Source organism: Zonotrichia leucophrys, chromosome 1 (assembly GCF_028769735.1).
Source record: "Zonotrichia leucophrys gambelii isolate GWCS_2022_RI chromosome 1, RI_Zleu_2.0, whole genome shotgun sequence".
Classification (NCBI taxonomy): Eukaryota; Metazoa; Chordata; class Aves; order Passeriformes; family Passerellidae; genus Zonotrichia; species Zonotrichia leucophrys.
The window spans coordinates 81,823,266-81,846,829 of record NC_088169.1 but is presented as its reverse complement, the minus strand read 5'-3'; the positions used below and the strand labels follow the sequence as shown (position 1 = coordinate 81,846,829).

General features: G+C 42.2%; 1 protein-coding gene across 1 annotated transcript; it reads right to left on the bottom strand.

The window, feature by feature from the left end:
* Positions 1–4,353: 4,353 nt before the first annotated feature.
* CTSC (cathepsin C) lies at positions 4,354–21,601 on the bottom strand. The gene is made up of 7 exons (XM_064719296.1): positions 21,409–21,601; positions 20,298–20,443; positions 11,976–12,142; positions 11,415–11,570; positions 8,661–8,776; positions 6,085–6,216; positions 4,354–5,486 (listed from the first exon to the last, which is right to left on the bottom strand). Exons 1-7 carry the CDS (start codon positions 21,572–21,574, stop codon positions 4,984–4,986), a joined length of 1,386 nt encoding a protein of 461 aa, XP_064575366.1. The 5' UTR covers positions 21,575–21,601; the 3' UTR covers positions 4,354–4,983.
* Between the last annotated feature and the right edge of the window lie 1,963 nt (positions 21,602–23,564).

Sequence of the window (23,564 nt, the reverse complement as noted above, 5' to 3'; positions counted from 1 at the left end):
TGTTAAGAGAGATGAAATGAGAGAGAGTTTAATTTAGCTTGTGCATCTCATGCTAAATAGCATCTGCTGGATCAATCCAGCTGATCCAAATGAAACAATTAGGAGTAATTGGCAGGAGAATGTGTCAGTGCCTTTCCTTTTACAGACATAGGAAAATTCTACATGCGCACACAGGCTATACAGAAAGGCTTCAACCTCTCCTCCTCCAGCACCACCTGTCATTCAGAGGGAACTGATAAAAACTGATGTTCTGTTAATATCCTGCACCTGACCACCTCCTAAAGTTGCAGGTTACTAATACCATTTTACTGCCATTAAATGCTTTGTCCTTTTTACAGATACACATGTTCACGCTGCTTCAGCCAGAAGCCCATCCAGAAGCCACAGTAACTAGCACAGAAATTTCAGCCTGCTTGAGTTGTAGTCTCCAATACCTTCTCCTCAGCACGTAAGATACTCTGGCTCTCAGTGAAACAGCCATTTCACTTCAAACTCACTGTTCCCAAAGGGTATTCAAGTATGTTGCATTATCTTATACTGCAAAGCTTTCACTATTGTTTGTTAATGACATGCTGCCCATATTGCTCAGGATACGGAAAATACTTGTATTTTCTTTAAATATGTTCAGGCTCACCCTCAAAATTTCAAATTCAATGCCCAAATCAAAATCAACTTCTTTTAAAGTAACTTGATATATCTACACGTGTAATGAATGGACTGCAGTAAGGAAAACGTTAGCTATTAATTGGTCTGGGTACAAGAATGTTCACATCCACAGGCTTTTGAACCTCACTAACACGTTTTATTTTACAACTCAAGCGCTGTTTTGCTCTCATGGTGCAAACAAAAGCATTAATAAGGCTGTGTTGCCAGACACCCAGTGAGGATGGACCCCCTCTGCACAGCCTGAATCCCCCCAGCTGTCCCTGCCCCGCTCCTGCAATGCCCTGGAGTTCCCACAGTCACTAGCAGATCTGGGCAAACGCCCCCAAAACTTCCCTCCTCACCCACTGCTGCACCCCATCCCTGAGAGGCTGCTAGCATTACAGCACACTCTTCATTACACTGTGGAGACCACACCAACCCCAAGTGAGACAGTTCCAGTGGCATCAGGCAGCTCTATCCCTGCAGGTTGTCTAGAGCAGAGGTAACTAAGTCCCACTCATTCAGGTGAGAGTAAAATCAGTCATGGCTTTGATATTTTAACAGGATTTTTAACACATACTAGGAATGGCTGTTCTGAAGAAATTAATAATTTGATGGGGGAAAAAAACATGCTATGATATTTGGTTTCTTCCCTAAAAGCAAAGAATGAAAAATGGTAAAACATGCTCTTTTGTAGATTGAAACCACTGAGAAAATGTGTTAGTACATCTTCCTTGTTGTCTAAAACAAGTAACACTCCTCCCTCAGCATTTGACCCTTTTAAAATACAAAAATTGAGGAAAAAATGCTTTTCAGAATTCTGCATTTGACATCCCTGGAAATGTCACATTAACAATACCTCCAGAATTACAGCCTTGGTTTAATCACATCTTGATCAAAGTACTTTAAAAATATATCTTAGTATTTTTAGAGGCCATAGGAAGTCTGATCTTAGCAGACATTTCAAAAGTAGTCTAATGTTCTTAACTCTATTTTAAAAGCTAGTTTTAAACCTCCAGCAATGGACAAGAAAACAATGCATAAAGTGTAAATAATTTAAAAAAAAGGCAAAAAGCTATCAAGCTTTAATATTGTCCCAAGCTTGCCATTTTAATAAACTTGACTGGTGCACTGGTTTTCCTGTCTTCACAACTTAAAAATTATTCAGTCCTAAATTCAGCACTTTGAACAAATCTAGAAAAAAAATCCCTGCTATTGCTTTATATGAAGTTCATTTACACTGCAAAGTTAGACTGACAACTTTGGAAGTTAAATGTCACCTTGTTTTTCAAGTTCTCTGGTCACAAAGCAAGGAGTCATGATGACCCTGCCAAGTCTCCTTCATAAACCAATTGCACGAGTCTGAGCAATTCTGGTGTCATGGACAGTCTTCAAACTGGAAAATCATTCCACTCCAGCAACAGAGACTCCACCACAGCTCTTAATAATTTTTAAGGATTTCAACTTTTAAAGAGATGTATCTTTCTTGTCCTCTGTATGCATTAATTTTCAAAACACAAAACTTTTAATATCTCTGTTTGCTGGGCTGATAATAAGCTTTATTTCCCCTGAAAGTATTTATCAGTCATGACATTATCCATTAACCTTCCATGATAAGTCAAATGTATTAGAGCTTTACATGCTTACTACAAGACCTATCTGCCAACCCCACAATTATTCTCCTGAGTGATAGCATGTTTTCCATTTCAGCTAAAGCATTGTTTGTAGGAAGAAGCCACATAAACAATCTACATCCACATACCAGCTCCGTCAGGTTGACTGACATTCTTCTGTGCAACTCTGGAATACAGAAAACAGGGACATTCACACACTGCAGTCAGCCAGAGGCAAACATCTGATGACAGTCACTGGGGGCAGTGACAGTGACAGACCACTCTGAGAACACTCCCATCCTCCTATTAGCACTGGTGCAGCTGCCACACACAAGCAGTGGCAGACAGATGAAGGAATTGCTAAGAAAGTAACACAGAATGCTATTCAAAACACATGTAGTTAACATGATACAATGCATGGTGAATAGCAAGTGCTTTTGTATTTGTAGTGCCATGAGTGTCAGCAACAGCTTAGTGATAAGGACTCAAATTCCTAATGGCTGAAAGATAGTAAAAAGAAATATCTAGCTTTCATATTCCTATTCTCAAGCTAATCTCATGTACTACAGCTAATAAAAAAATCCAGGAACTAGCTCCTCTCCCATCCCAACTCCATAAGCTAAAACAATCCAGCACACAGCGTGACCTATTACAGAAGTCCTTGTTCCACTTCTGGCAAAACACAAGTTCTAAATTTCCAAACACATCTGCACAGAACCACAGAACAGGCTGAGCTGGAAGGGACCCACAAGGACCATCGAGTCCAGCTCCTGGCCCTGCACAGGACATCCCCAAGAGTCACACCATGTGCCTGAGAGCACTGTCCAAACACTTCTTGAACTCTGTCAGGCTGGTGCTGCGACCACTGTCCTGGGGAGCCTGTTCTTGTGCCCAAGCACCCTCTGGGTGAAGAACCTTTTCCTGATATCCAACGTAAACCTCCCCTGACACAGCTTCAGGCCATTCCCTTGGGTCCTGGTCACCAGAGAGAAGAGATCAGTGCCTGCTCCTCGCCTTCCCCTCAAAAGGATATTGCAGACTGCAATGAGGTCTCTCCTCAGTCTCCTCCAGGCTGAACAAACCAAGTGACCCCAGCCAGTCCTCATATGGCTTCTCCTCAAAGCCCCTGCCCACCTTTGTGGCCTTCCTTTAGACACTTTCTAATAGCCTAATGTGTTTTTTCTATTTTAGCACTCAAAACTGCCCCAGCACTCGAGGTGAGGGCACCCCAGTGCAGAGCAGAGCAGGAAAATCCCCTCTCCTGCCCAGCTGGCCATGCTGTGCCTGATGCACCCCAGAACCCCTCCTGGCTCCAAGGGCACTGCAGATTCATGTTCAACTTGCCATGGACCAGGCTTAATATTTTTTGGGAGGGGATTGAAAAAACCATGAAGCCTTTTCCTGCCCCTCAACTGGAGCAAACTACAATCCAGGATTTATCATGAAATTCTGCTACTGAAGTAAAAAGTGAGTTTTCTCTTATAAGTTAAATGGGATAGTTTGGTTACAGAAAGCTGTTCAATTTTTCTGCATTTTATGAATTTCCCTACACCTAGAAAAACCACCCATGAGACTGTATTTTACACAGAAAAATACCAAGTAACTTTGGTCACATTTTAATAGAAGGTTACTAAAGAACTTAGCTTTCCATGTATGAAACTGGCACTCACCTTTATGCCATTTTTGTTTCCTCAGGTGAACAGCAAAGACCAGTTTGCTCTAACAAAGTACTGTGTTGCTGCTGAGAAATGGTTAATTCCAAGTGTTTCAATCCCTCCTCTCAACCCTATGTTTCTACCTTGTATATTTGAAAGAAATAGAGCAACAGATTAACAGAAAGGATTTAAACAGGATTACTGGGGAGTTAGCAAATTTACTCAATGAATTGTTCTACATCCACAGCAAGGACTACTGCACTTCTGGACAACTTGCTTGATGCTGCTGTGATAATCTCAGCGTCATATGGAAGATTTAACTAGCTCTTCTGCCTTATCATCCTTCTTTCACACCAGCTTCTGCTGAAGTGAAAAGTTCTTGACAGGAAGCTCAAAACTCATAGACAGGTCACCAAAAGAACTAATTTCTTTCACAAATACAAATTCCTATAGGAGTGGGGTGTTCTTTATTGAACTCTGAAATGATTGATTGTGAAGCACAGCAATAAAATCCAGAACTAGAACATTTAGTAACAGCCTGAAACATAGAATTGATTTTTATTGTCATAAGGATTTGACATGCAGTTTTCACAGGACACTTAGGGCTTTAGAATTTTATTCTCATCAGCATAATTGCTCATTTCCTACCCAATACACATTTATGTTCCAAATTGCACTGACTTCCTGATTTCTGAGAAATAAGGCACTACAGTGTCCCTTCAAAGCAGTTACAGACTATCATAGCAGACACTTCCCTCAGATCTGAAGGTCAAGATTGCACATGGAAAAAAATGCAACTGGTAATTGAAGATACATCCAATGATGAGTAACTAATCACCACCATTGCCAAAACAGCCCTTCTGGGTGATTTACTGTCAGACTTGAGAGGAAGCCTCCAGTGCATAGAGCCGATTTAATAGTCTTCATCTTCTCATATATGGAAACTGCTCTGTTGTTGAAAAATTCCTTAAAGCTACCTTTTCAAGCCAGGGAACAGATTTTAATCAGGATCTTTAACCATCAGTGCATTCTCATGGCTCAGGACAAGGCACTGGATGAAGACATTTACATTATAACTTTGGAATAGGAGTTGCAGCCACTGCAATGCTTTCAATAGCACATTCATCAGTGCCACGGCGGATTCTGAAGTAGCCATCTTCTCCCCATGAGGTGCCCCAGCTGTTCTTCACAATCCAGAATTTCTCACCACTTTTTGGGTCTTTACCATAGCCCACCAGTAAAACAGCATGATTGGTCAATTCAAAAGGATTTAAATCATCCCGCAGCCCGGTGTGATGGTAGATCCCCTCTTTGTAAAGCATGAAATCATTATAAACCTCAAAGGCAACAGCCATTGGGCCATGCATAACAAGCTCAAGTTTCATCAGGGCTTCATTGCAGCCTCCATAGAAACCACCAACATAGTGGTACTCAGATGTGTAGTAGTGGTAACAGCTGCGCTTGAAAAGGCATGGAGAGTCTTGGCCTGTGTAAGGGAAGCAGTCCTCTTCCACCACACCAAAGTCTTGGACATACTTTCCACCAATGAGATATGGGAAGCCACCATCACAACCTTATTAAAAAAACAAACAACAAAATAAACAAAAAAAGTGCTTCTTCCCTTTAAAATTCTCTTATTTGTGGTGGAAGACTCTCCCACTTAAATCTTTCATAATTCTTTCAGATACGGTATTGAACATACGTCAGTGACCCAGATCATCCTAGTACTCCAGTTAGCTACAGTCAGCTTTCTGAAACACTCAAGGCAAAATTCACATCTCTGGGAGCTATATTGGGAACACTAATACTTGGACCTTTTCTCATCCTGACAATCCCTGTCAGAAATAACAGCTAGTTATATGCAGTACAAGGACCTGTCCTAACAAGGATACAGTCCTCTGGAAAGCATTAGTCATTGCTTTTGCTCATTTCCCCTCCCTCTGAATATACCACTGGAAGAATATTTAGTTCCATTCCTTCTAGGTAAGCATTGTAAACAGCTCCATTTTGAACCTTACTCCTTAGATATTTCCCATCTCACAGGGAGATGTATGAAAAAGTTTTATGAAAAAAGTAACTTGATGGGGAAGGGATGGAAGCTTTCAAACTTCCTGCTCCTTCTCCAGCAGTGTCATTACTTGAAAGGTGTCCATATACACCATCATCCTTACCCTGAGAATACTGGCTGCAAGACACAACCTGCTGGGGGCTGAAGACTGGTTTCTGAGTGTTATTTGTGAGGATACGTATCCTTGCCTCCAGCATGCCCATGGAGGAAAATGCGTAACAACTGCCACATGAGCCTGAGAAGAGGAGAAAAAGGAGCAGTCAGTAACATAAACAAGGCTAGTCATCTTCCATCAGGTACATCTATTCCTAAAGTCCACTGAAAAGAGTTAAAACCTTCTAGACAGTGATTAGAACTTGAACATCAATAGAGCAAAAACTTTAAATCTTCATTTAGCTTTCATGCACGCAATTCAAAACCCACTTCTAACAACTTCTCGGGGAACACTGAGCTTATTTTCAAGAATAAGAGGCAAAGTACTGCTCCAGTGTTTTTCAGCTGTAGCACTTAAGAGCTATCCAATTACCCTATTCCTTCAGAATGAACCTTCAGGGACCACATTAGCAGGCTGAGAAGGCTCTATCTACCCTTTATGGAGCACATATGCCATGGGGCAATGAGCTATTTGAAGTGAATGCTGACAATATTGTTCTTATTTCAACCTACCAATGGATTTAGTCCCGTAATTTCCAGTTGAAAAAATATTCCACCTCTACAGCTACCTCTAAAATAACTGACTTTTAAGAAAATAGTGGTATAAATAGCATGTTTAATATAATGGATTCATCCCCCCTTCCCTTGCTTCCCAAGGGCATGTAATTGTACACGGCTTTTCAGAAGCACCTTAATTTCCCTTCTGTTTCCTGGCAGACAGTTAAGTCTCCTTACTTTTGCATCACAATTTAGTATTGCTTCTAGCTTTAGGCCTCTGCACTCTCTAGGACCTTCCTTTCACTCATTAAAGTCTTTGGAAATGGAATGACAAACCTCACAGAAGAACAATTACTTGGATGAGGTCCTATTTTATCTACTGATTGTCATCAAGGTGCCTGATTTCCTTTTGTTTCCTGACGGTGGGAAAGTCAAATATTGCAGAGCTATGAAAATGTGGGAGCCTTGAGGAACAAAACAAAATACTTTCTCTTGAACTGTGTAGGTGTATAAAAGCAGAGCTATTACAACAGCAAGACTTCATGAAATTGCACCTTCACTCAGCTAGATGCACCTCTGAAGAGAAGGGACAAAATCAGCCTGAACAGGAACACACTTTTCCCAGCAGGGCAAAGTGAAGCAGTGAAAGATGCCTCCCACACACTGTACAGTCGCAGCATCTGAGATGGGCCACACTGTAGAACACTGCTGCATTATGTGTGCAAAAACATGAAAAACACAATTCACTCAACCATTTCAGTCTGAACTCTGCTGGACTGGCTGCTAAATTTCTTTTCACGTTACCACAGTGGTATTTATAAAGTCCACAGAACGACCTCTTTTGTAGGTTTTGTTTGTTTTTTTTTTTTAAAGCCTTAAAGCTAAAATTCTAATTTGATGGAGCAGAATGCATGTTCCACAGACATTTAACACACTCAGCATGGACCCTCAGATTACATAAAAAGTGTAGGAAGCTCTTTTATTGGAAACAGCAGACTAGTTCTCATTTAGAGAAACTTTGAAGCAACACCACAGAGAAAGGTAAGTCTGGAAGTGAGTGTTCAATTGTTTGGAAGATAAAAGAGCCCTTGGGACATTCATAGTTCACACCAAGAGAAAGTACAGGAATCACACCTACAGAAGATGATATAATTTCCTGTTGCCTTCTTCCAGTGCTTCCACATAGCTAGAAATTCCATAAGCCTTCCTATGGTGCTTCTGCTACGAGGAGTACAGCTGGCAGAATTTGTCAGAATAACTAAATCATAAATGAGGGATTGGTGATTTAAGTCATCCCTTTCCCACCATGCTAATGTTATGCCTCTTTCCTCCAAAAGCTGCCACCAGATAGCAACTAGTAGATGCAAGTTTATGGTGGCACAGGGAAGGGACACATTATTGGAGCTTACTCCTGGCCTCCTTATATAAACATATAATTTAGGCATCTCACAGCACAGTGCTATAAACACTCCCTACAGAATCAACACATATCAGCATGGTATCCTTTTAAGTTTTTATCAGTATTTTATATTTATCATTGTCTGCAATTTTCATAGTGACTAATATGTCCTCTTGCAACTACCCAGTTAAGTAACACCCGAATTTATCAGGGTGATAAGATTTGGAGGGAGTATAAACAAATTTCCTGGGTTCATTTATTAAAGCTGCACGATAATTTGCCATCAAATGAAATCAGGGAAAAAATTAAATGTACATCAGTCAGTGTGCAGAAAACCCTGGCTAAGATTGTTTGGACAAAACCTGACAGCTGTGTTTATGCAGGGTACTGTGGTAATAGGCTTTCTCTCCAGCAAGTCAGCACTGTCTGGCCAAGCCAGTGCCACCACCTATTTCAGTGCAGCATTGTTAACCAGGACTCCGCCCAGTTTCCACAGGTTATTCACAGTAAAGGTGCAACCTGTCAGCTGCAAGACACTAGGCAAAACCTTCTGGTTAGCAGCAAATTACAAACTACATCAAAGGAACCCTAGAACGTTGAATTCAGAGGTTTTATTTATTAATTTTTACCTTGATTCCGAACAGGGCTGACATAATTGACACCATTAACATTTCTCCAGTCCCAGGATTCTGGCAAGCTTGAAATTTTCTTGAGTAGCTCAGGTGTTAGAGGTGCAGGCTTTGGTCTAAAGAGGAGAACATATTTTTGAAAAACATATCACACTGTAGGCAAGGAAACAATTACGTAACATTCAGTTTTCATCTTTGGCTTCTACTAGTTGGACTTGCTTCACACTATGCAATTTATAATAGTCTCCATCTAAACTGAGTGGGTGTCAGTATGAAGAGATAAACTTGAGCAGGATTCATGACCTACTCAAACTGCTCCCTGAGGGAACTATATTATTAACTATACACTGTTGAGGAATACATTCAGCACAGGTAGTTCAGTTGGCAAGCTGCAGCGTTGTGGGATCTCAGCACCTCAGGACTGAGGTGCCGAGCCACCGAGACCACCCTTGGGGGGCTCGGGAGTCCTGGAATGTTGCCAGAAGTGTCTGGTGGCTGGACTTTGATCCTACACAGGAGACGACACCTGTATGAGGATAGGAGGATTTCACCGGGGTGAATGGTGAAGGGATTAGTTAATTAGAGGGTGAGACACAGGGTTTAGGATTTCTGTACAGGGGGGTTTAGAGAAGTAAGATGGAGGAATTGGGGCGTGTCCTGTCCTTCTTCTTCTTCTTCTTCTCCTCCTCCATCTTCTGTGGTGATGGTGGCACTTTGGGATTGGTCATTACTAAAAGTGCACCGGACAATAAGAATAAAAGGTATTGGGGAAAAATGATAAATATTGTACACGTAACTTTGGGTATAAAGATAGGTGACTGCCCGGAGGGCTACACAGTGTGCTCATGGCTGGCTGCTGAGCAGACCTCTGTCGGGCCGAAAGAAAATCTTTTAGATAAACAATTAATAAACATAGAGACCGAAAGAAGAACTGAAGCCTCTTCTCGTCCTTTGATACGCGGGCTGCCCCAAGGCCACTCCGGGCCTTTCCAGGCCCTCCAAACAGCCGAAAACCGGACACAGCGTGAGCTTCAAAGAGCTCTGGGTGGCAAAATCCTTTTGTATAACAAAGGGAGCAGGGACCTGTGGCCCAGCCAGGTAACAGGACACTCAGAAAGGACCCCAGACTTTTCACACTTCAGGCTGGGGGTATAAAAGCCCAGGGGCTCCTTTGCTTGGGGTTGCTCCTCAGAGGGACCCGGTACAAACTGCTGTTTTACTATTTAGTTACTGCACCAATATCAAATTATTTTAAAGATCTGGACATCTGAGACTCTGCTACTGGAACCCTGGCATCAAGCAGGTAAGGAATGCTGGTGTGAGTGTGGGGTGTGGCTGCAAATGGGTCTCAGTCCCAGCTCAGGTGGTGTGAGTGTGACGGCCAGAATGGCTCCTGGGTGGTCCAATGGATGATTTTCCTTAACATCCATGAGCTGCTGAGGTCAAGTACTTTTGCACCGATCTGACATGCTGAGGTAACTCTCAGAGATTATAGCAACACAGTTCTACAACAGTTATTTTGCTGCAATTACAAAGTACGTAGAATATCTGACTGCAGAAACCATTTTACCTTGGCAGCATGCACTGACAGCAACTACAGTTTCACTTCAGGCACAGGCATGGCTTACACTGACAATTCACAAACCCACCTGCCCTGGAGACTTCTCTGAGGAAAGTTTTTACTGTGACTTTTGAAGAAGTATTGAATATTACCTGTCTTCATCTACCACCTGCAATCAAGTGATGCTCCTATCAGCAAAACAAGAGCTTCCTGCATTCAACTTTCACATAACCTGATACTTGTCCTCAGTGCCATTCACAAACACCAGACTCTGCGGTCTGTTTTGAATGCCCAAGAGGGTCAACAAAATACTGTCATGGTACTGCACGGGTGGAAGAGAGTTTCCAAAGAGGTTACTGTATTTAAGATCATCTGCAAGGTGACTTTATCTATACATCTGCATGATATTCCCATGCAAATCAGCATTTTTATTCTACAGTAGGACATTCTTCCTCAAACATACAATTGCCACAGTTTGGAAAAGTACCATTCCTACTCACAGAAATACCAAGAGCTGAAAAAGGAAAACTATGAAGATGCTAAGACAGCTATAAAGAAGGGAATCTTTAAACTCTAGTTCTCAAATTTTGTAGTGCATGATGTACCCATCCCCATTACCACTCTCAGCTAAGTGATCTGCAAGACCCTGAAGACATTCTCAGAGTTACTTTCATGCTTCTTCACTGAGACACTCTACTCCTGCTAGAGGACTCTTGTTGCAGGTGTGGCAAATTATTAAAGTAACCAGGGAATTCCCTCAGAAATCTTTGATATTCATATTTAGGAGCAGAGAGCAGTTCACAGCTTTTCAACTGCAATTATGAACTAGCGGAACCAAGATGAAGCACAAGCAAAAAATCCTGACTGTGGCAAGCAGCTGATGAGCAGACAGGACAGTGAAATGATATCTGAGACTGCAACTGAGATGATAACTGCTTCCCTGCATATATGAGTTCAGCAGTGAGTTACTGAGCAAGACTAAAGGGTAGGTGACTCTAATTGTCCCAACTGCTTGAGACAGCAGAGGCTCAAAATAATCATTCAAATGAAAAATATGTTTGCATACCATGAACATGAACTGGAAGGCCTTGAAACTTGATTAAACATCTGAACTAAGCACAGCTAAGAGCCATGACAAATACAAGCAGACTCTTGGCAGCAGTGGGGTTTGTTGCAGAACAGTGTCTTATTACCTTGAAGCTCTGGAATAGAGACCCCCAGCTCTTTTAGTTAGTTCTTCCAGGGCAAAATTCTCATACTCCTCGTATCTTGTCGCTCTCCATGATTTCTGGTGAGCATTGATAGCATTTACAAAGTCGAAGTTGTGCACATAACGCCTGTGGGAGAGTCTGCAAACAAAGGAACCAACCAAGTAAAACAGTAAGAAAAGGACTGAGATTGAAACTAAAGGTGTTCTCTAAACTCAGTATGTAAATCTGGAAGTGTCTTCCAGTAGGTACTGATTAACAAACATGGAATTACTGGATCAAGGTTAGATTTCTGAAACTTGAGACAGACTAAATGTAACCATCTTAGACATGCCAGATTTATAACAGGGCTTCATCACAGACTGAAGAGACTGATGCAGCAGGCAAGTCCTCTTCTGTTTTTCTGCATTCAGGTTTATTTCCAACATTATCACTGGCATTAACTTTGTCCTCATTACTGGAATTGTTTCTTACAATTTTAGCTAAACCTCGCGCACTGTTATGAAACATTTTATTCCAGTAAAAGGTAACTTATCTGTTGCTTACCTTCCCCCAGGCTTCTGGAGAGGTAGCTCGTTGATGTGAACATCAGATGGAGATGAAGAAATCTTGTGTCCTATGAAACAAGCCCAGTTGTGGCCAAGTACATCATGCACCCATCCTGGCAGGGTCTCATTGCAATAGCTGGTTACATTCAGGCCTTCCTTTTTGTACTGTAATGTGAAGAAGTTATGCTTGTGTTGAGCAGATGCATTTGTTAGCAAGCTGTAGTTCCCCACCCACTCACAGCTGCTTCTTCCTGCCTGTGTTCCACAGGAAGTGGCCAAACACACTCCAGAGGTTAAAAAGATCAAAGAAACTGCTATTTACCAAATAGCTGCAAAAGACAATTGGGTTGTGACTTGCACTTTTAGCACAAGAGTATGCATTCGTATCAGTATCAACAAACCTGTGCTAATTATTTTGGTCCAACAGCTACTTTCTCAGCAAGATTTAAAAGACCTTTTAGTACTCAACCTTCTCCTCAAGGCCTTGAGATGTCTTATGCCAAATATGTGACCAGTCAAGCTACCTCTGGATTGCCACAGAAGTTTGAGAAACTAAGACTCAGAGGAAGAATGGCAAGCTTGTCATCCAGTAACATCACAGGAAGACATGCACTCTTGCTGTTTTAAAATCTATGTACTATTTATGCACTGTTATTGTTTCACAAGTCAAAACCAAAGACAAAACTTCCAGTCAGTTTTTTAGGTTTGAGCTGTGATGGCAAAGCATCAAGAACAATTTCAGAGGAACTATCAAAATGAGACAGTGAGAAATGATGATCCCTTGAGAACAGCTCATTTAAAGATTGCAGCAGAGACTGCCACTGAAGCCTTGAGTCCCAAGTCCTGATATTTCCTTATTCAACCACACGAGTCTTCACTGAAGAGCAACAATGTAATATACTTAGCAAAATGTGTCTTCATACAACAGTTACCAGCTTTGCCCAGGTACATAAATTTTCTGGATTAGTAATTCTCTGACAACTCAACAACAGAATGTCACACTGTGGGGGTGTGTGGGGCTCTTTGCTCATTACTCACCTCTTAAGGTTAGTGTTTTGTGTTACACTACAAAGGCACCTGAAAACCCCATGCAACAAAGCCTTTAACTTTTCTATTCACAAAAAAAAAATCACTTATACATAATTCAGGTTTCCAGGAAAACTTCATTAAATCTCATCCTGTTTGAGCTGCACATGTACAATGAGGGATTCTGTAACTGTGTTTCAATAAAATGCTTGCTCAGCTTCTTTACTGAAGAAGGTGGTGGCTTACAGTGATGGAAATGCCCCAAGATGGAAAAGATTAATTAAAGAGACTGGGAGGTTTGTGTCTATGTTGAGGTTTTTTGAGAAATCTGAAGGAGAACTTACAGTAAAATAATTAAGTTTATCGATCAGCAGAATGAAGGTTAATCCTCGGACTGTTTTGGAGGAATGGGAATGTGCTCTGTCCCCAGTCAGGAGGATGCAGAGGCAACATACCTACACCCAGCAAGTGTGTTTGCTGGCTGGAGCAGGGTGGGGGCACTAGAAGGCAGAGCTTGTTCTTTTCTTCCTATCTTACTGTGCAAGATTGTGCAAATGTGGGAAATAATCACACTTGGCCAAACACCAAGGGCAAGGTCCAGAGATGACTTTTGAGACACACACTCTTCACAACAGCAGAACTAGAAATCCAGACACTTCCAAAAGCACCCGGTAGTGACTTTACATCTAAGTTACTGTAAGATTACTTTTCTGGCTCTACATTACCATAGAGATTAATACCTGGTTTCTCCTATCTAAAAGCTGCCACAGATTAAAACAGTACAGCTATTCTCAACAAACATAGGCCTTCAATCTGAAAACCTGAAGATTATCAGAGGAACAGGCCTGCTTCCTGCCACAATCCTGCCTTGCAAAATGTTATTCTGAATTACTTAAAAGTAACACAGATGTGGGGCTTATCTCCATGGAAAAAAAAGGCAATGAGTTATCTGCTAACTAGCAAATTAAAACAACAAAAACAACAACAAAAAAAGTGTTTTTCTCCTAGAAATCCCTCTCCCTTTCCAGAGACAAAATTCATTGCTTTTTTAAAGACACAGAGAGATAACCAAAATAGCATTCACACCATTTGTGCAACTTATCTTTCAGAAAAGTGAGTGTAGTGAATTTCTTGCACTCTTCTTTCAGTTCACATGTATCAACAAAATTTAGAAAGGAGGTGAAAAGACAGCCAGTAGCAATGCTTCAATATAAACAAGACATAAAAACCAATTTCAGACAGTCTGTGTAGAAGCCTAAAATTAAGCAATTCTAGTCCTCTGTAGCTACATTTTTGTAGAGTGCCAGACTAAGCTACTACTGAACTGACTTTGAAAAGTGGACATGGATACTTTGAGACCATAACACATGAATGACATTTGGATTGAGGGAATTTCAACTCCAAATAACAATGTATCTAGGAAATGAAAATATACCTACATAAGGTCATAATTGCTTCCCCCCTGCCCCTGACTTTTAATCAAGAACCGCTGATGTAGACAAGGGGCAGACAAGCCTTTAAAAAAACCTCATCAGTGCCATAACAATGATGGCCACTGATTACCAGAAGGTACACTATAAAATCATTGCTAAAACAACCGTGCTAAGAAATGCAGCATTTCTTATTTCTGCTTGTGGAGGACTGACAGATGCAATCTAGAAAATTTGACTGTACCAGCTTTAGAGGACTGACTATGAGTACACCGGCCCAGCTAACAGCAAGTCATATGACAGGGATATGGCACCATTGCACAAGCAACACCTGACTCAGCTGGATATCAACTACAATGTCAGACTCAGCAGAAGCTGCCAGCACAGCACCCAAAATATCCACAGAGCCCACCCCAGAACAACATGCTTCATGGAGGACAACAGCCATACAGCTGGGATCACCAGCAACTGCTGGACAACTGCTCTCACACATTCCTCAGCAGACTTTAAAGATGGTTTTCAGTTTTGAGTTAAGATGACTGCAGCTGTCACATGATAATTTCATCAGCCGGTGAACTCTGCAGCATTAACTCCATCCAGTGACCTGACCAATCTAGGAGAACTCCTTTAGAAAGGCACCCAAACTATATTCATAGTTCCAATTCTGAGCTTTGAAAAACTGAATTATATTTCAAATGCATATTTTTCTCAATTCTGACAAGTCATGTGGTTTTGCCTAATGCCAAAATTTAGCCAAGCCACGCCAATGTTAACCTTCATGTAGCTAAACTTCAAAGCTTGCTGTTAGGTAACTGAACCTAGGTAAGCTTTCCAGTGAAGTATCCTTTTAATAATCCCTTTCCTGTGTCAGTCATCATGACAATCTAATTGTATGTTCAATTCTAGTCCTAGTAAAAATCATAATTGTTTAAAGCATTTTTAAAATCTTTAATCTCCCTAAGAGGAAAGCAAGAAAGGATGAAGACCTTATTAGTCACAGCATTTTAATGAGAATTCAGCAGTGCCACATAGAGAGGCAGCCATCCCATCCTCTTTGAAATCTATTGTTCTCAATTTAAGCAATGCCTAGGCAATCAGCCAACTTGAGTTCCAGGAGGCAGGACTACCCTACACATTAAACCTGGTGGAGAGACGGATCTCTCAAGTTTACAAGTGTGCCTATGCATTCTACTATGGAAAGCACACATTGAATGAGAACAGAGCTGCAGACTTGCAGCTGCCCTACTACACAAAAATACAGTAGACAATGTTACCAGAATGTTACTATTGCATCTTGCTACACAATATAAAATGCAAGCAAATATCAACTCCAGGCAGATTTTCTTTACTTTAGGAAACATTCTGCAATTCTGACTTTTGTGCTTTCAAATTTACACTTTAGGAAAGCAGCAGTTGCTCACTGCCAGTTGAGAAAGCCTAAATTAGACAGGTTAAAAGCTGACTTTCAATTGACCTTGCAGGATGATTGAGTTGCATTAGCAACTCTGGCACTTCTACTTCAGCAACATAAAATAAAATGTTTGGGGTTTTTTTCCATATCCTGAAAACTTAACTGCTGTCACTGTTCTAGTTTGTTTCTGTTTGTTTCAGAAAAGCAGTCCTTGATATTAACCAAATTTGGGAGCACTGGGGAAGAGAGAAAAAGATATGACAAAGATGTCACCAAGTCTGGAAAAAAACAGTAACTTCAGTGGTGAAATATTCTAAAATCTATTTTTTTTTTTTTCTGAAACAGTTGTTACGCTTCAATATGAAAAAGAAAGTCAGACTTCTGGTATTTGCTTAAGAGCATCTCAGGAGTCTGAAGGAGAACCACTTTGCTTAAGGGACCAACAGTCAGAAACTTATGAGACTGTCTCATGTCCAAAGGGGTAGCCTTAGCAATAAATAAATACCTCAAAGACATCAAGTAATTGAAACAAGTTGGCCTCCACTTTCCCTTCAGCTTCACTCTAGCTTTTTATGTTATACTGTTCCTATTTCTTTTGCCATCCCTTGGGGGTAAAAAAAAATAAAAATCACTAAAGCTTTATATATTGCATAACCCTAAAAAATCCTTGTATCATTCAGCAGAAGCACATGATCAAACTTCTGCCAAAAGCAAGTACAGTAACTTCATATCCAAGTTCAGTACAGGGATGTTTCAGAAGCACACATTAAACAACTTAGTTTGTGCTAGAAGCAGAATGCAAGAATGCAGTAGGATGCTGCAATTTGGCAAACTTTAAATGTATATACAACAACTGTTAGAAAAAAACACTGTTAAAGCATCTTTATTTCAGACACTGAAGTAAACTGAGGGAAAAAATAGGAATGATAAGCTCACCCCATCCATACCTCTGATGTATAAAGTCCTTTCCCCACAGGCCTCAAGTGAAAGAACAAATATCTTGTAAAGGCAATGAGACCCTGTTTCAGTGGATGTCTGTTTAGTAAGCCACAGGAACAAAAAGCTATTAAAAACTCATTGACACATGCACAGCCAAACAGGCTGTGTCTATATCTACACAGTGCAGCAGCTCTGATAAAGTCACCACTTAGACAAGCCCACAGCATTCCTGTCAGTAATTAACAGCTTAATTCTTGAACACTAGGAAAAAATACAATGGAGGTTCAATTAGCAGAAGTGGCACTTCTATGCCTGAAACTCACAAAGTACTGTATTGGCTTAAACACTGCTGCTCATTGTACCTGGTAAATCCTCCCTCTGCTCAATCTCAGACTTGCTGTATTTCTATTTCATATGTAATGCAATATTTACTGGATTAAAAGTAAGCAGATATGCACAGTTAAATATGTCACAAGGTCAAACAGTTTGTAAGGAACCATTTCCTCCCTCCAAGTGCCCACTAACAGTTGTGAAATTGGGAGTTTTGCAGATAGAGACATTGCATGTTGTTGCCCAATAACAGCAAGTAGCTGTCTGGAGCAAAAAATGCATTTAGTAAGTGCTGTGGTATTTCCTCATGATTCTCAGCAATAGACTTGCATTTTGGTAATCTGTTGGTCTTTTTACAGCAGCAAAATTATTAGCGAGGGTAACTGACCTGGGCTCTAATCCTCCCTATGGTGTTTAAGGAAAGAGGTCTTTAACTTAAATATGTCTTGTTGATGCTGCCCCATTACTGAGCAATGACCCAAACAAGCTTGCTGTTTCTTAATACTAAAGCCAACTTCAAAACTAAGAATTAATCCATCAGCTTACAAAGGGCTGAGACACATTTAATGACCACAAAATGCAAGCTATTGTGTATGCTACTGCTCAGGTGTATATTTGACTTTGTTTTGAGCAGCAAGATGAATCAGATGACCACCAGAAGCTCCTTTCAGTTTAAACTAAAGGCAACAAGGAACAGGTTTGGTATGTTGTTTTAAGAGTACTTTTGCAAATCAATGCAACACATGAAATCAATGCAATACATGACATCAGTGCCTATGAGTCACTTGACTTAGTGCTCATCTTCTGGGGATGTATTTCACAAGGTATGGAGAGCAGCAGCATTCAATGATTCTCAGCTGTCTTCAACTTGGCAACTAACAGATCCATTTATATCCCAGAGCAGGCCACACTGTTTCTATGATTAAACTCTCATACTCAGGAATTTTTCTGATAATCAGCAACTCTTTTACTGCCTAGCATATGGCTTGTAAAGCAACTCTGTATTTCAGTGTAAAATATCAGCCCAAAGTCTGCTAGTTCAAGTATACTCTCCTCAGATGAGTCCAACAATGACTGCTGAATTCTCCCTGCCCTGTTTTGAGAGATGACCCCTCAAAACCAAGTTCATGGACAACACTACAGTCAGTATACAGTGCTCTGCTGTCCTCATGGAGGCAGCAAAAACTTTTAAGGCAGGTCCCCCCACTGCAGGTGAGCTCACAGACATGTCCCTGCCTGAGAAGTTTCAGAGTAATTCTGCTCAGTTAGATTACCCTTCACTGTCTCTGCAGGCTTTGCTTTATCACCTGCCAAACCTATGAGGAATGCACATCACGGCAATATAATTTCACTATCTTATACAGATGTTTCAATCAGGTGTCTTGTTTAAAAGATTGAATTCTTATTTCAAAAATTTCCAGTTATAAGAGCGTGCTAGGTCCTGACAGTTCATTTTATTTACAGTGGCTCATATAATGCCACATATCAGATTTTTGAAGAAAACAGTGATTTTAATGCAGGGATGTTTTAGTTTAGCTGAGCAGTGCTAACACAGCACCAAGGACTCATCTGCTCCTCAGACAGCTCTGACAGCAGATAGACTGGGGGTGCATACGAAACTGGGAGGAAACACAGCTGGGAAAGCTGACCGAACTGACCAAAGAGATATTTCATGCCAAAAAGTATAATGCATAGAAACTGGGAAGAAGCTGGGGAAAGGAGAAAAGAGGAACATTCAGAATCATGCCATCTGCCTTCTTAGGTAACAGGTGTGCACAATGAAGCCCTGCTTTCCTGGAAATTGCTGAACACCTGCTCATTATGGTGGCAAGCTATCCTGGTGGCAAGTAGTGAATGAATTCCTCATTTTGCTTTGCTTGCATACACACACAGCTTTTGCTTTACCTATTAAAGGACCTTGATCTCAGCCTAGGAGTTTTTGCACTTCTATCCTTCCAATTCACTCCCCCAACACACTGATGACTGAGTGGTGCTTTGCTCTTTACTGGGGTTAAGTTACAACAATGAACATGTAAATAACTTCCTCAGCAGTTGTGCTAAAAAGTCTATACAGTCCTTTCCCTTACATGAGCCCCAATCAGCACAGATGGAACCTGCAAGGAGGTTGCAGTTAAACTGGAGCCTTCTGCATAATTTCCATTCAATAAGGATTCCAGTTCTCCTGAAAGGGTGGATCACTTGCTTTTATTATCACCTGAAAACAGTGACTTTAAAATAGTTGCTGTAAAATAAACCATCTACAGTGGCTCCCAGAAACACAATTAAGAGCAAAAGTGATTTCTTCACCCTCCTTAGTATCAGAGATTTTATGCTTGGACAAGGCCAGGATGTTTACTATTGACTCACAAGATCATGCCTCCTGAAGCAACCAAAACCACATTCATTGTTCCTGCCCAGGGCTGCACTCACCAGCTGAGAAGCCCTGCTGCACAAAGCATCTGTCTTCCAGGTAGTAAAGGCAACCTGCCGAGATTACTCCAAACCACCCTTCAGATTCATCATGCCACTCATCAGGACAGCAGCACTCCTAACAAGAGTGTTTTCTCCTGTCTAATCCCTGCCTACCATCACTGTTTTCAGCTTGACCTGAAGGCATTAACAGGGACTGAAGAGAACAGTATTACTCCAAAGGAAAAATTACAGGCAGTAGAAAGGTTCCTTAGAGTAGTATTCTGAAATAAAATTTATAGATCCCAGAAATCCTCCAGAGGATAGATGGCTCTAAAGTGAATTTGACAGCATTTGTAAGGAAAGATAAAAGCAATGATATTTGCTATTTGACTTGGGTCCATAGAGCGAAAAAAAAAAAAGAAAAATAAAAATTAAAAAAAAAAAAAATCCAGGCTATCAGGAAAGTTAGTTTCATGAAGGCCTTCAATTGCTTTAAGCATGCCCAGAAGGGAAAGTAGCAGCATCTGTATTTTTTTTCAGATAATGACCAGTGTGGAATACCTCTTCCCTCTCTCTGCTCCCTACTCAACTGCTGATCGCTGTTTCCTTATGTTCAAAAATGAAAAGAAATCCTTTATCTGGCAATCCAGGCAAACCTTAGAGCCAAAGATAATCAAGTGTCCCAACTGTGGCACCCAGGGACTGAAGAGAAGCCTAACTACAGGCCATTTTGGCAACAGCCAGTGGTGTAGAACACACCAGGTTGACTCACCTTAAAAAACGCGAACCATTTGTAGTCATTTATCACAATTTCAAAGCCTTGATTGTAAATCAAAGTGAAGAAACCATAGTTGCCCAGACTATCCTGAGCCACATCTAGCTTCTGAAGATTGACAACCACCTTTTTCTCCACAGGCCCTGAAAGAAAGAAACATTAGGGCATGATTACTGTATGGAAAGAGAAAAATAGCACAAAAAATGCATAAAGGATGTTCTAACGTTTATTCCTGAAGATGCTATAGTACACTCGTTGAATACAGTCTTCTGCAAAAGGGCATCAAGACACTTCAGGACCTCCACTTACCCGTCAGTAAGTCTACAGGCTCATTTTTTTCCACTGCTACACAGTATCTGCACATTTTATTAGCAGCAGCACCAAACAGTTGTGATTGGGACACACCAGCTTATTGAAACACAACTTGCTGTAGGGCTACAAAGGTGTTGGATGCTGTGTCATTTAGGCACTGAGTCTGCACTGAAACTTCCCCTACAACATCTGGGATGAGGAATCACCCATCCTACGCTCCTTCACACCAGTGCTCCAACCCTACCACGCACCTCACCTCCAGTGCTCGTACTGCCACTTGTCTCCTCTGATCAAAAAGCAGATGACACAGAAAAATGCAAAGCATCGACTATTTTTAAAATTACACTGACATATGATCATTAAATAGTAACTCCCCACTACTATTATCCTCTCGAAGGAAGTGATATTTCCATCTTTTTGGATGCTGTCAGGCTTCCCTGACAGCCCCTCAGGGGGTGCCCAGGTGTCACCAGCGCTGCCACCCTCTCCTGCTGGGAGCAGCCAGGGCCCGGGCAGGCAGAACCTCGCAGGAAGGCACCCGTGAGAGAGGGGCAGCGAGCCGGCATGAGCCATGGGGCCCGTGGAGAGGCCTAGCCAAGCCCTCATCGGAACAAATAGAAGAGAAACAGAACCAGTAAAGCGGCACTGCAGCAGCGCAGGAAGCCGCCTCCCCTCGCCCATGCCGGCTCCGGGGGCTCCGGGCACGGAGCGGCCGCTCCCCGCCCGCTCCCGGAGCACCTCCCGGCCGCCCTCGGCCCCGCGGGGCGGGAGCTGCCCGGGCCCGCCGCGCTCTCACCCGCCTGCGAGCAGTTGCCGTGGCGGCCGCCGGCCCGCCAGACGCGGAGCTCCCAGGCGCCCAGCAGGTCGGTGAAGGAGCAGTTTGCCGGCGTGTCGCCCAGCACGGCCGCGGGCAGCGCCGCCAGCAGAGCCAGCGCCAAGCCCCGCAGCGCCCAGCCCGCCATAGCGCCGCGCCCGCCGCCGCCGCGCCGCTCAAATGCACCCGGCCGCCACCGCCTCCCCGCCCCCGGGCCCGGGCCCGCCCCGGCCGGGCCTCCTCCCCACAGGGTGTCCTTCCCGAAGGTCGTCCTCTTCTGCAGAGCGCGTACACCTGCACAAAGGACATTCTCCCACTCAAAGGCCATCCCCTTCCCAAAAACCCATCGACCTTCCCAAAGGGCATCCTCCCACTCAAAGGGCATCCCATTCCCCAACACCTATCTACCTCCTCAAAGGGCATCCTCCTACCCAGCCCCCCTGCCCAGCCCCAAGCCTCGGCAAGTCCCCAACAAGGGTTGTTCCCGTGGCTACTGCAAGCCTACGTCTTGCTGCCCTGGAGGACGGGGCCTCCTGTTCGCCATGGGTTTAGCAGCACAGAGTGACTCAGAGTTTCCGCACCAGCCGCGCATCGCAGCCCGGAAACCGTGCGGCACGAACTCTGTTCGGGGTGTAACCCCAACACCCCAACACCCCGTGCCACCTGTGAGACCCTTGCACACATGAGCAGTAGACAACAAGCAGAGCAAACCCATCCTGGAAGTAGAAGCTATGGTGACCTGAAAATCTTGCTTGTCCAAGAATTTAGAGTGTATGCAGGGGGCAGGTGCTGTTGGGGACAGAGATGTCTCCACCGAACTGCGAGACCCGGGTGCATGGCTGGGTGTGCAGGGAAGTGGCTCTCTTTCCTCTGTCTCTCCAAAAGCAAAATGTGCCTGCTTTCACATTCCCAAAGATATATGTGCAATCAAGAAGGCTAAAAGACTTGCTAATGAGTAAATATACCCTCATTTAAAAAAGAGTTACATGAAAAATAACTCCTTTCTGGGGAACAGTAAATGCATATAGTATGAAAATTTTGGCTATGAAAATTAAGCACTAGCTTGGCTATGGATATAAATTTAAAATAAATGTTGTAAAACTAGTATAAGTCTGCATGTAGATGCTCATCACAGATTTCAAAAGTGTAGCTTTAAATAACTCAGGAGCTAAACTAGGTTAAAACTGTAAGCATCCAGATCTATTTTTGTATTGATTTAAATCAGGAGATTAGGAATTGCATCAGTAAATTTAAACTGTTAAAGTAATACATTATTTTAGCACCATCACATTCTTTTTATGCCGTCTTCTCAGCCTTTTGGGGAAGGATTAATTTGACATTTTGCTGCTGATTCTTAGAGCAACCAGCTGATAGATGCTCTTACTCATACCAGCAAAGAGATAAAAGCTCTTCTTTTAGTGTTTTGAGGATTCTAAAGCACTGACTTAATTGGAGAAGCAGAATTTCCTCTGTGTTCCAAACAAATGCTGTTTCTGTTCACTAAGAATCTGTTATCCAGTATTGCTATGGTATTAAAAAAAAATAGTTCTAGGTTGGTTTTTTTGCAAGGATACCTGGACATGCCATACAAGCTGGACATTTTGCTGGTCATGCCATACAAGTGCAGGCACCTTACTGCTCCTGATCAAGCCTCTCCAAACAGATGTGGCTATATCATCCTGTCTCCTTTAATGATGACTTTTTTTTCTTCTGGCTCCAAATTTTCAGAGATCAACCCCAAAATTCCCCATGACCTTAGGAAAAAAGCCTCTGTTACTGTTCTTCTGATTTTATGTGCAGGAGCTGAAGAGGTCTGTGGTATCTCTATCTCATCCCCACGACACTGGTTGGATGATCCTGCCTCTGCATTCTGCAGTGCTTTGAGTCTCAAGTTTCAGTTTCAAACTGTGGCTGCTGCAGGCTGTCATTGCACAAAACCATATGGGTTTCTCTGTAATTTCCTTAGAGTAAGAACAGATAAAAAATAAAAAAATAGAGATGTATTTTACATAATGAGGTTGTACCATGGTCATTGTGACCAGGCAGAGATGGTTCAGTCTGACCTTTTGACTTCACTCCAGTTCTACTCTTCATCAGTAACTTATTTCACCTGTGTGAGGTAAAGGCACTCCCTGTGC

What these genes read in the sequence shown, in the direction of transcription:
- CTSC (XM_064719296.1), bottom strand. Translation starts at nt 21,574, where the DNA reads ATGGCGGGCTGGGCGCTGCGGGGCTTGGCGCTGGCTCTGCTGGCGGCG. An exon ending in CTCCAGAAGCCTGGGGGAAG is followed by an intron (nt 11,571 to 11,975) that starts GTAAGCAACAGA and finishes CTTTGTTTGCAG; the next exon opens with ACTCTCCCACAGGCGTTATG. An exon ending in CTCTATTCCAGAGCTTCAAG is followed by an intron (nt 8,777 to 11,414) that starts GTAATAAGACAC and finishes TCTCCTCTTTAG; the next exon opens with ACCAAAGCCTGCACCTCTAA.